The 12470-nt window shown below is 45.6% G+C and overlaps 1 protein-coding gene across 5 annotated transcripts in view; it reads left to right on the forward strand.

The window, feature by feature from the left end:
- PRDM16 (PR/SET domain 16) overlaps positions 1-12470 on the forward strand; it is a 455494-nt gene that overhangs the window by 430506 nt on the left and 12518 nt on the right. For all 5 annotated transcript variants that reach the window (XM_083628521.1, XM_083628523.1, XM_083628525.1 and 2 more), the window contains exons 11-14: positions 332-501; positions 1829-1906; positions 10705-10874; positions 11132-11306. In XM_083628521.1, coding sequence (XP_083484647.1) covers positions 332-501; positions 1829-1906; positions 10705-10874; positions 11132-11306 — 593 coding nt within the window. The remainder of the gene's footprint in view (positions 1-331; positions 502-1828; positions 1907-10704; positions 10875-11131; positions 11307-12470) is intronic.

Genomic DNA, 12470 nt, shown 5'->3' on the forward strand with positions numbered 1-12470 from the left:
ATAGGAAAATGAGAGAAACTGAAACATATTCACCCACCCCTAGGTGAGGATAAAGCAGCAGACAGGCTGCTGCAGCCTGGCCTGATCTAAATGTTTGCACCTTGCATCATATAATGTGCAGAAGAACTCCAGAGCAATATCTCATTAAAATCAAGGAAGCGGAGTGGCTAGGCCCCACTCAGAATTATCTCTGTCTGAAAAGAGGTTGGATGCTTATAGGCCTGCCTGATTGGTAGAATCTAGAATCCTGCCGCCACCCTGCTTGTTCAAAATCTATAAACAAATTGTGTTGGCCAGTACGGGTGACAAACCTTTCCCCTTCTCTGAACAGATGTCGGCAATAGAAACCATGACGGAGAAACTGGAGAGCTTTGCAGCCATGAAGGCGGACGCCGGCGCTTCCTTGCAGCCCCTCCCACACCATCCCTTCAACTTCCGGTCGCCGCCCCCAACGCTGTCCGACCCCATTTTGCGCAAGGGCAAAGAACGTTATACCTGCAGGTAAGAAGCGAGGGGCCGTCAGTGTTATGTACTGAAGTTCTCACCCTGGGCCAGCAGGGGGATAGTGTAGATAGTTCAGGTCCACATATGCAAATAAGGGATTGAAAGTGACGTTCAGTAATTGGATAGTTACAGAATATGCTTACTGTTGCGTTCTAGTGGAGCTCTATATAAGCAGGCTGGCTGAACCCTTCAGTTCAGTTCTGTTCTGGCCTGTGAATAAACAAGAGCTGTTTGAAGAATCGCTGTGTCGTCTGATATGTTCACCCACAACTTAACAGTCAGACAGTTGAAAAAATATATATACACAACTAAAGCTGTATTTGACGGGCGAAAGGATATATGATTTTTGCATGACTGAGAATCGTAGAGCCAGGGACGGAGAACTTTAAAGTGTTAAGATCGGGATGTGGGAAATAAGAAAACAACGAGAGGAGGCAGGACTGAAGATTTAGAGATATGCTTCAGAGGTCCAGACTATGGGAAGCCTGGAAAAATTAATAAGTAAAATTTGGATTACAATGTGGTCTTTTTTATTTTAGTTTTTTGTTTTTAATTAGATTATGATGTGGACATGTTGATTGGCTGTCTTTATTGGAAAATCAATAAAAATGATTTTTTTAAAAAAAAAAAGAAGAAGCTAAGGGCCATCAGCAGCTGCTGCAAAGACCAAGGAAGAGAGAAAAGGCTCAGCTTGAGGTGGGATGCAAGATCCGGGACAGGGATTGCCATCCTTCTAGGCCAGTGGGCACATTTGGGATTTTTGATCGTGTGTCACTGGTCCCACTCTCTCTGTTCACTTCTCTCCTCCCTCAGATCGCCAGAGAGAGGTAGAAAGAGTGTCTCCACACGCTCCCCTTTTGCAAGCGATCCATTAGCATTGATATGAGCTTTGAAAAGCCCATAGAGTTGAAAGAGGAAGTGGGAAAGAGCATCACTTTCCCAACTTCCTCCTTCAGCTCTATGGACTTGTTGAGGGGGGAGAAGGTAAGCTGCCTCACCAACTTGTAGACAAGGAGGCACGGTGTGGTGGTGTCAGGGTCTCAGAAGCTTCATGGGCACCAGAAGGAAGCCTCAAGGATGCCATTGCACACATGGGCACCCTGTTGGTGACCCCTGAGCTAAGAAAATGAAACAAACAGCCTCTTCCTCTTTCTGATTTCTTTGCTTGAGATTCCCTCTACCCCCTCATGCCAGTTAGTAACCTCTGGATCACACCACTATAGCAAAGGGCCATGGAGGAAGGCTGTCGTTCAGTGGTAGAGCATCTGTTCCTGCGATAGCCATAAGACTAGGGTCTGAACTTCACTGTCTTCTCGCCTCCTAGGTACTGTGGTAAAATATTCCCGCGTTCAGCAAATCTGACGAGACATCTGCGGACACACACAGGAGAGCAACCTTACAGGTAAGGAAGAACGTAGCTTTAAATCTCAGGACAAACAGCAGGAAACAGTCAATATAGACTTTTTTTCTGAAGAGAATTATGAGCAAGAAAGGTTTGGGGCAAATATAAAGGAGCCTGATTTATCAGTGGAACTGACTGCCACAGGATCATGGGATGGCGACTCAGCGTAGATGAGCCTAGCAGACTCACAGCAGATAAGCATTAGCTGCGATCCCTCAGAATGGAGCCTCCATGTTCAGGGCCTCTCTACCACAGGTGCCCTTTTAGAGTTTGGTGTGGAGCAGAAGATAAACCGCAAAATATCTGCTGTTGCCGGCCGGGGGGGGGCAGGCTCCACAAACCTGATAATTTCTAAGAGTTTTATCCATTGAAATTAATGGGCATGACTGATGTAGGCCCATTAATTTCAATGGGTTTACTCTTGAGTTAAACTTATTAGGATAATGGCAGTTTTTTTATAATGGCGCTGGGTAAAATTTCAGCCCAATTTTGGGGGGAGGCGGAGGTTGGATTTCAACCATTTATTGAGACGATTTGGCGGTGGGGGTGTGTGTGAAAGAGAGTGGGCATAAAAGTAGCTTTAGCAGGAAGAAAGAGGTGGTCTGAAGCAAAGGAAGGATAAAAGAAGTGGTAGAGGAGAAGGAAAGAGCTTGTGGAGGACCACTCTATTATAGTGTTATAGACTAGGGGGAGCGAGACCCTGGAAATTAATAAATGGTAAAGGTAAAGGGACCCCTGACCATTAGGTCCAGTTGTGGCCGACTCTGGGGTTGCGGTGCTCATCTCGCTTTATTGGCCAAGGGAGCCGGCATACAGCTTCTGGGTCATGTGGCCAGCATGACTAAGCCGCTTCTGGCGAACCAGAGCAGCGCACGGAAATGCCGTTTACCTTCCTGCCGGAGCAGTGCCTATTTATCTACTTGCACTGTGACGTGCTTTTGAACTGCTAGGTTGGCAGGAGCAGGGACCAAGCAACAGGAGCTCACCCCATTGCGGGGATTCGAACTGCCGACCTTCCGATCGGCAAGCCCTAGGCTCTGTGGTTTGACCCACAGCGCCATCTGCGTCCCTAATAAATGGTAGATTTTTTATTATTTGGGGAGAAATACAGGCTGCAGAAGAATTCCCAAACTAGCCTATGCAAAATGACCTGGCCAAGCTAGGATCATTAAGAAGCAACACAGGGCTGTTGAGAGCCATTGGCAATGTGAGAGAACTGTCCTCCTCACTTTTCCTGAGGTGTGGACAGAGACTGGAAGGTTGCCATCAGGGTAACTGGGTGTGAGGTGACAGGAGAAGAGAGTTTTTAGCAAGGTGTTTGAGGAAGAAGAAGGAAGAAGAAAGACTGTAATCCACCTTGGGCAGGTTGGCCAAAACAGGCTTCCTCAACCTCAGCCCTCCAGATGTTTTGTGCCTACAACTCCCATGATCCCTAGCTAGCAGGACCAGTGGTCAGGAATGATGGGAATTGTAGTCTCAAAACATCTGGAGGGCCGAGGCTGAGGAAGCCTAGGCTAAAGGCTGTCTGGGAGAGATGCCTTGGACTTCAGGGCTGCACTGCTGTAGGGAACAAGCCCTTCTTGAAAGGACCATGCTGTAAGAGCCGGACTCCTTCCATGCAGACTGAAGGTGTAAATAGATGAATAAACAATATTTCTTAAAGCTACGGCAGTCTCTGCCATGCCTCAATTCTCCAAAGGAACATAGACCCTGGGTGAGTGCCTGGGACCCTCTGGGCTTGGCAGAGGGGAGGTGGCACCCAAGATTTGTAACACTAGAAACAGTGTTAGAAGCAAAGGATCTGGCGATGAAAAGAGTGCCCAAATGCTCATAGTAAGGGTAAAGGGACCCCTGACCATTAGGTCCAGTTGTGGCCGACTCTGGGGTTGCGGCGCTCATCCTGCTTTATTGGCCGAGGGAGCTGGCGTACAGCTTCTGGGTCATGTGGCCAGCATGACTAAGCCACTTCTGGCGAACCGGAGCAGCGCACGGAAACGCCGTTTACCTTCCCGTCAGAGTGGTACCTATTTATCTACTTGCACTTTGACATGCTTTCGAACTGCTAGGTTGGCAGGAGCAGGGACCGAGCAATGGGAGCTCCCCCTGTTGCGGGAATTTGAACCCCCGACCTTCTGATCGGCAAGTCCTAGGTTCTGTGGTTTAACCCGCAGTGCCACCCGCGTCCCAATGCTCATAGTATGGGACTCACAAAAGAGTGTCTGGTTTTCAGGCACACCTTGGGTCCTCTGAGAATCCTGGGGACCTTGGTCAGGGATAGAGTATAATTGACATGTGTCAATTACTTTAAAATGTTTTCAGCTGGCCCTGTTGCGTTTGGGGGAGCCTCCTTCTCCATCAGCAGAGCGAGGGCTCCAATTTTCACCCCAAAGCCCTGCCCCTGTCCTCAAGGGAGCTTTCAGCTCTGCGCTAGGGTTTTTTGTTTTATTTTTCATTTTGGTCAAGACCTGCTTCCATGACCACCGCCTCGCCCCCATGTGCATTCTGCAGTTGCTTCCCCGCTCCCCGCTCTTCCAATCTGTCTGTTGGGCTGTTTGGCTGTTTGAAGGAGATGAATGCTGCCGTGTTCCCTTGTCCGGAGCCCAAAGCACACATCAGATCATTCACAGCTTGTTCAGTCCATTTTTCTTCCAAAAAAGGAGACTTTGATACTTAGCATAAGTTAGCAAAATAAAGTTGTATTTGGTCTGGTCCTCTCCCAGAAACGGGGTTGGGGAAAGTCTGTGCATTTTTATTATTTTTTAGCAATCAAGGTTTGACTTCTGGGCAATCCTGCATAGTAATGGCACTCCGGAGAGGGAAGGTGGCGTTTTGCAAAGAGCATGGGCCACTGTTGGGGTTTTTTTTTCTTTTCGCAATGTTGGCTTCTAATTTTAGCAAAACAAATGGCTCCTTGGAAAGCGTTCTGGCTTGGCCTGGGCAGGAAGAAGCCCATTGCTAGGTTCTAGCTCATATATTTGGACCATTCCCCCCCCCCCCACTTCAGCTGCTTAAGTAGTTCCTTTGTTGACCTATTTAATCTGAAGAGATTAATCAAGCACCTGACTGTGAGTGAGCGTGAACTTCAGGGTAGCAAAGCAGAGCTGAGTTGATGAACTTTGCTCCAATCCCAATTCCCAGGGCAATCCTGGGCATGTCTACTACCATGGATTCTTCAGCTGTGTCTCCTGAGTTGCAGGGAGTTGGTGAACCCTGTGTTCCCTTCCAACTCTGATGATTCTACTCTGATCTAAACATCAATGATGTCTCTGGAGGTTTTTGAGCAGCGGTTGGTTCTGAAAGACCTGCATTGACTCCCAGTACATTTCCAAGCACAATTCAAAGTGTTGGTGCTGACCTTGAAAGCCCTAAACGGCCTCGGCCCAGTATATCCAAAAGAGTGTCTCCACCCCCATCGTTCAGCTCAAACACTGAGGTCCAGCACCGAGGGCCTTCTGGCGCTTCCCTCACTCCGAGAAGCAAAGTTACAGGGAATCAGGCAGAGGGCCTTCTCAGTAGTGGCTCCCGCCCTGTGGAATGCCCTCCTATCAGATGCCAAAGGAATAAACAACAAATAAATAAACTTTTAGAAGACATATGAAGGCAGCCCTGTTTAGGGAAGTTGTTAATGTTTGATGCCTGTATTGTGTTTTTAATATTCTGTTGGAAGCCGCCCAGAGTGGCTAGGGAGTAAATAATAATAATAATAATAATAATAATAATAATAATAATAATAACAACCTTCTGTCATGGATGCTTTAGCTGAGATTCCTGCACTGCAGGGGGTTGGACTGGATAACCCTTGGGGTCCCTTCCAATTGTACAGTTCTACAATTATTTGACTTCACTGCAGTGTACTCCCTGGCAAATGTGTATAGGCAAAGGTGGGGGAAACTACGACCCTCCAGATGTTACTGGCAAGGTTTGCAGGAGTATCCCCTCTCTGAAAGAGAAGCAAATCTCAAAAAGTCAATGGTGTGTGAGCATGCCCAATGGCCATGCAATGTTCTGTATCAGTTGGAGAGAGAAAAAACCAATTAAAGCAAGTGAATAAAGAGAAAGACAGGGAGATTCCCGACAGCGGCATTCTGCAAGCTGGTGTTCTCCAGAGTCTACAACTCAACATCAACCCCAGCTAATACAATGGTGGGGGTGGAGAAAGCCATAGCTCAGTGGTACAGCATCTGTTCTGCAGTGGTAGAGCATCTGTTCTCCAGGTAGAATTCAGCTCCCATATTAAACTCTGGAAAGCCACTGCCAGTCAGAGTGGTCAGTCCTGAGCTAGATTGACCGATACACAGTAGCTTCCTATTTTCCTATGTCTATTGGTCTAGGTAAGGAAAAGTAGGGGCTAAGCCCCATTGCTCCCTGCAATAAGATTAAGATAATATCAAACTCTGTTGAAACTGGGTCCACAGTTGCATCTTGAATTCATGGGTGGCAAATCTGGGGTAGACCCTATCTCCACATCCTCTCCAGGGGAGGACTGGAAATTCTCCCCCAACAGTTCAGGAAGAACTTGAGAATGGGAAAGATTTCCGAAACTGTTCATGAAATTGTGAAGTTTCAGTTCAGGCCTCCTGCGTCTCTGAATGCAAAGCCAGCCCCTCTCTTTGTCTAGGTCAGTGATTAAAAGCAGCCCAGTGACCCCTCTGAGAACTCATATAACCCAATAACTGTTTTCCCTCACTCCTCATATGCTCAGCCATGAGATACAGCCTTCTTAACATCTTCCTCTGGTTTTGATTTTTTTAAGCAAGGTAATTATCTAAACTCTGTATCCTAACTTCTGTGCCCATCACTCACAGCTCAAGCAAGGGGCTGTCCAGAGTAACTTTTCAAAGACTTCCGGAACAGATAGGCAATGGGTGCTTTTTCTTAATTTGCACAAGCCTCTTTGAAGTCATCAATTATTATTTTTTTAACAAAAGGAACAGGAAAATATGCTTTAAATGGCACCCGGTGCCAGCAAATAATATAGGTGACGGACATGGGGATCCTGACCTGCATGCCTTTTTTTGTCTCTTAAAGAAGCTAGAACGTCTTTTCATATTTTCTGTTCCGTTTTCAACCCACCCCAGGAATGAAGGAGGCTCCTCACTCCTGTTGTTGGGAACAGAGGTGTGACTCAACTGTTTCCCAAAGTCCTTACGGTTCCAGGAATTTGGTAGCCCAGAAAGGAAAGAGACGTAGATCTCAGCAATAGATATGATAGAAATATATTTCATAGAATTGTAAAAGTTTAGAGTTGGAAGGGACCATAAGGGTCACAAGTAGCCAAATATTTTGCCCAATGTGGGGCTTGAACCAGCGACCCTGAGATTAAGAGCCTCATGTCCCAGCTTTTCTCCCAAGGAACTCAAGGTGGCAGACATGCTTCTCCCCATCCTCATTTAATCCCCACAACAACCCTGTGAGGCAGGTTAGGGTGAGAGGCAGTGATTAGCCCAAGGTTATTAGCCCAGTGAGCTTCATGGCAGAGTAGGGATGGGACCAGGACGATTGGTTGACTAGGAGCTTTGGGGTATAGGGCATGTGGTTTGTAGCCACTGTGGTGGAATCTAGACACATATTAAAAACACTGTGAAAATGCTTTTTTTAAAAAAAACATTTTAAAAAATATATTGAAATTGCCATAAGCTCACTGTCGCCATCTAGTGTCACATCTGTATAATGCACTTAAAACACACTTGAAACATTATATTTGCATGGCCAAGTCCTATGTCTTACTCCAAAGTAGACCAACTGAAATTAATTGGCCTAAGGTAGCCATGTCCACCCATTTCACTCTGAGTAGGACTTGATACACACCTGTGTGTTTCTGTTGGAGGGCAATAGCAATGGCTTTCCCTGTGTTGCAGACCACATGCTATGAGAGTCCCTGTCCACTGTAGCCTAGTTCAGATGTAATAGGAAACCATGATTTCTCACTATGTTAACAAGCTTATATGTGCCTCAGGTTCACGTGTTATCCTGCTGCACCTCATGGTTGCAAAGTGTCATGGTCAGAAGCTTCCATTTCCACTTTTAAACAAACCACAGTTTCCCATGATGTCTAAAACCCAGAAACCGTGGCTTACTTAGTCTTTGGCTCAGTGAGGCCAAGCCAGGGTTAAGCTGTGTTTTCAGAATCTGACTTGTTCTGAAATTTCCTATTATGCCCCTAAAAGTTGCCAACACCACCTCCAGAAATATTTGAAATGACTCTGCTTTTCAGCAAGCCTGCCTTCCCCTCAGAATGGAGGATTTAATGACAGTGTTTTGTGACATGTAACACCTTGAGTCCAGCTCGTTTTTCAAAGCCGGCAAATCGCAAGCTGAATGCGGGGTCCAAAAAACAAAACAAAAAGGAGAGTGTTTCATAAATGTATATCCGCTGTTTCCAAAAATAATAGGGGAGATATTTTTAGTCTCAGTCCCAGCTGTAGCACATTTGGAAAGTATGTGCTGTCTGCATAATGTAGAATTGTGACAATTGCTCCCCTCCTTTGAAAGTTTATTTTTAAGAAAACAAACTCTGTGTACTCTGCATCAATAGGCTGAAGGATACAAGTGCTAGCAAATCTAATAAGCAGTCCTGTTGGCGGAGCGGGGGAAGCCTCCAAGGAAGGAACAAAGCTTGACTTCAACAGGCACTAAAATCCCAATTCCGTTTTTGGATGCCCCAATGCTGCCCTCTTCAGGAAATCTGGAGATCTTGCACATCAGTTTTTTACAAGCCTCACAAACCTGTCTAAAATCCCTGCTAGAGGACAAGGGTCCTGAGATCACGTTAAGGGTAGCCAAATTCTGTGTGATTGCCATAAAACTTAGGGAACAAGCTGTGCTATCATAATGATTAAGGTTTTAAATGATAGTTTTACATTATATGTTAGTGACTAAGTTTTTAATTTATATATTTTTTAACTGTTGCTATATCTGTATTGTCCCTGTTACACCTAATTGCGAATTCAAATGTATCCTTATCGTGTTTTATGACTTCCTTGATATTGTATGTGGGCTGGAACTGGTCTGTGACCAAAATAATCAATTCAATTCAATTCAGTCTCACAAACCGTCCTGGGCCAAGGTTGGTACCGCTGCTTATTATAGTTGCCATCATTAACCGCCTCAACTCCAATATTAGCAGCTACAGTAGCCGTAACAAACTCAATTCTTCCCGGCACTAGTGTGATTTTCAAATTCCTTCTTGATCATGAAGCTTGCTGGGTGACCTTCAGCTGCTCACCAACTCTAAGCCTAATCTACTTCGTAGGGTTGTTTTGAGGAGGGGGAGAGCAATGTACTGTGGTACCTCTGGTTACATACGTAATTCGTTCCGGAGGTCCGTTCTTAACCTGAAACTGTTCTTAACCTGAAGCACCACTTTAGCTAATGGGGCCTCCCACTGCTGCCACACCACCGCCGCACCATTTCTGTTCTCATCCTGAAGCAAAGTTCTTAACCCAAGGTAATATTTCTGGGTTAGAGGAGTCTGTAACCTGAAGTGTCTGTAACCCGAGGTACCACTGTACACCAACTTGAGCTCCTAGGAGAAAGGGGGAGGTCATCACCATCATCACAATTAATCAGATTTTGGGTGCCTGTTTAGCCAAACCTCAAAGTTTGCAGAAGCACTAAAATCTTTAGAGAGAGAAAGAAAAAACCCAAAGTGGGAGGAAACCCCAAAGCAGCCCAATAAGGGCCAAGTGTTAGAAGGGAAAGGAAGCCCCAGAAAACTGAAAAAAGGGTGGAATGGAGTATCCCAAAACAAGGCATGGTTGGATGGAACCTTGTACAGGAGCACTCCATTTTGTTGCAGGAACTTCTTGTAATTATTACAATAGTAAATTATTCAGGTGCCAACCTAGGTAGTTGGTAGTTTATCGTTCCCTTTTATTGCGTGGTTTGGCCTTGTTTTTATTTGTTGAGCTATTTTTGTAAGCTTCTCTACTTATACTTCCACACAATCCAAAGTGGCCGACAGTAAAATAATTGTAGTATCAATAAGGCCTCCCCCCTCTCGCCCTCCACAACCAAAACAAACAAATATCACAGCATATAATAATTGTAAAAGCAACAGTCAGCAAATGAAAGGAGATTGCCTCCTACTGGGGTCCTAGCAGCAAGTGTGATTGCTTGTTTATTTAGTTCTATGCATCCATTGCCCAGCATGGGATTCCAGGGAGGGTTATGTGTAGCTTAAAAAAATGAATTGGGGTATTACCGTCCACCTTCAAAAGCTTGGGCAAAAAAGCACAACTTCACCTGATGTCAAAATGTATGCAGTAGTGAGTTCAGATGAACTGCAGAGGGGAGGGTGTTCCAGAGTCTGAGGACTACCACATTTGAGGCCCTCTCAAGCACCACCACCCCAGGAAGTCATAGAATTGTAAAGTTGAAAGGGAACCCTTCAGGCAAGGGTCAGCAAACTTTTTCAGCAGGCCCTCAGACCTTGTGGGGGGCCAGACTATATTTTTTGGGGGGAGGAAATGAAGGAATTCCTATGCCCCACAAATAACCCATAGATGCATTTTAAATAAAAGGACACATTCTACTCATGTAAAAACATGCTGATTCCTGGACCGTCCGCGGGCCGGATTTAGAAGGTGATTGGGCCACATCCGGCCACGGGCCTTAGTTTGCCTACCCATGCCTTAAGGGTTATCCAATTCAAGTCCCTGCAATGCAGGAACCGCAGCTAATGAACTGTTTGCACGAGCTTCCTTTTGCCCCCCGAGAACCAACCACTGCAGACAACTTCTTTTATTCCCGTGTTACTGGGTTCCCCCCCACATTGTCTTTCTTCTTTCTCTCTCCAGATGTAAATATTGCGACCGGTCCTTCAGCATTTCATCCAACCTCCAGCGCCACGTCCGAAACATCCACAACAAGGAGAAGCCATTCAAGTGCCACCTGTGTAATCGTTGCTTTGGCCAGCAGACCAATCTCGACCGACACCTGAAAAAGCATGAACACGAGAGTGTGCCAGGTAATGGGGAACGGTGCAGGCCCAGAATTGTACGAGTGAAAGGCGAGCCTTGATTTTCCCACCTCCAACCGCTTTTTTAAACACTTTTTCAGAGGCAGAGAACCCAATGAGGCCATCTTTGGATAAGTGTTGTTCCCAGGTCAATTTGGCTTGTTTTCATTCGTTAGACTGACTGTGTGTCCTTCTTTACAGAGGACATTCCTCTGCTTGAAGGAGTCCTCTATTTAATGTGCGCCTGTTCTCTTCCGGCACCGCAGTGAGCCAGCACACGGGCGTCATCACGAACCATCTGGGGACCAATGCCTCCTCGCCGACCTCAGAATCAGACAACCATGCACTTTTAGATGAGAAGGAAGACTCGTATTTCTCCGAAATCAGAAACTTTATTGCAAATAGCGAGATGAACCAATCATCGGGCTTAGCAGATAAAAGGTGAGTTGAGTTTCAACATGTTCTTAGTGATGGAGCTGGGAGAGTATGAATTGTGAGCTTCCGGATCAGGATCAGAGCCTACCCTCACAATGGGGAAGGGGCCATTTGGTTAGACATTAATTTTGGGAAGTGGGGTGTCTAGCCTAGCTCAGAGGTAGAGCACATGTATTGCTGTTTTTGGACTCCAACTCCCATCATCCCTAGCTAGCAAGACCAGTGGTCAGGGATGATGGGAACTGTAGTTCAAAAACAGCTGGAGATCCAAGTGTGGGAAAACCCGATCTAAGACAACTTTGTACTTTCACTATGGTGACAGTAACAACCTCAGCAGACATCTGCAAGGATTTTGAGGGAAGAGCTTAAAGGAGTTAGGAAACAGCCTTATGGAAATGGATTGCTTGCAGTATAATTATAGTGCACTTCTGACTTAGTTTGGTATTTACAACCCAGTTCTACAGTGCAGTGACAGAGCATGTCCAAGCTGCTTCACTACAGACTGCAGGTGGGGGCTCACATAAGTGCTCCTTCATACAAAAAAAGGGAGTAAAAAATCCTCACACATAGAAAATAGTGTTTCAGGGAAAAGGTTGACATGCTAGATTTCTGAATACAGTGGTACCTCGGGTTAAGAACTTAATTCATTCTTAACCTGAAACTGCTCTTAACCTGAGGTACCACTTTAGCTAATGGGGCCTCCCACTGCCGCCGTGCGATTTCTGTTCTCATCCTGAAGCAAAGTTCTTAACCCAAGGTACTATTTCTGGGTTAGCAGAGTCTGTAACCTGAAGCATCTGTAACCTGAAGTGTCTGTAACCCAAGGTACCACTGTACAAGGATTTATTTGTGAGTGTCGGGGATCAGATTCCACGACCTATAAGTAAATGGTTTCCTCAGCCTCACCTTGTATAAACGTTACTGCTAATTTGATTTTTAGATTTCAGGATGTATGGATGTACAAAAACCCTGTGAAATAGTTTGCTTTTAAAACTTTGTGCTTTAGATCTAAATGAGGAAAGGAAACCCTGAAAAGTCAAGGATAGAGTTTTGGTGGACAATCAGGAATCTTTCCACGTTAGTTGCAAACACACACAAATTGATACCAAATTAGAAGTGGAATCCCCAGCAGACTGGCATAATTGATCTCTAGGGAGAATGAAATTGGGG

Source organism: Podarcis filfolensis (genome assembly GCF_964270895.1).
Source record: "Podarcis filfolensis genome assembly, chromosome: 8".
Taxonomy (NCBI): domain Eukaryota; kingdom Metazoa; phylum Chordata; class Lepidosauria; order Squamata; family Lacertidae; genus Podarcis; species Podarcis filfolensis.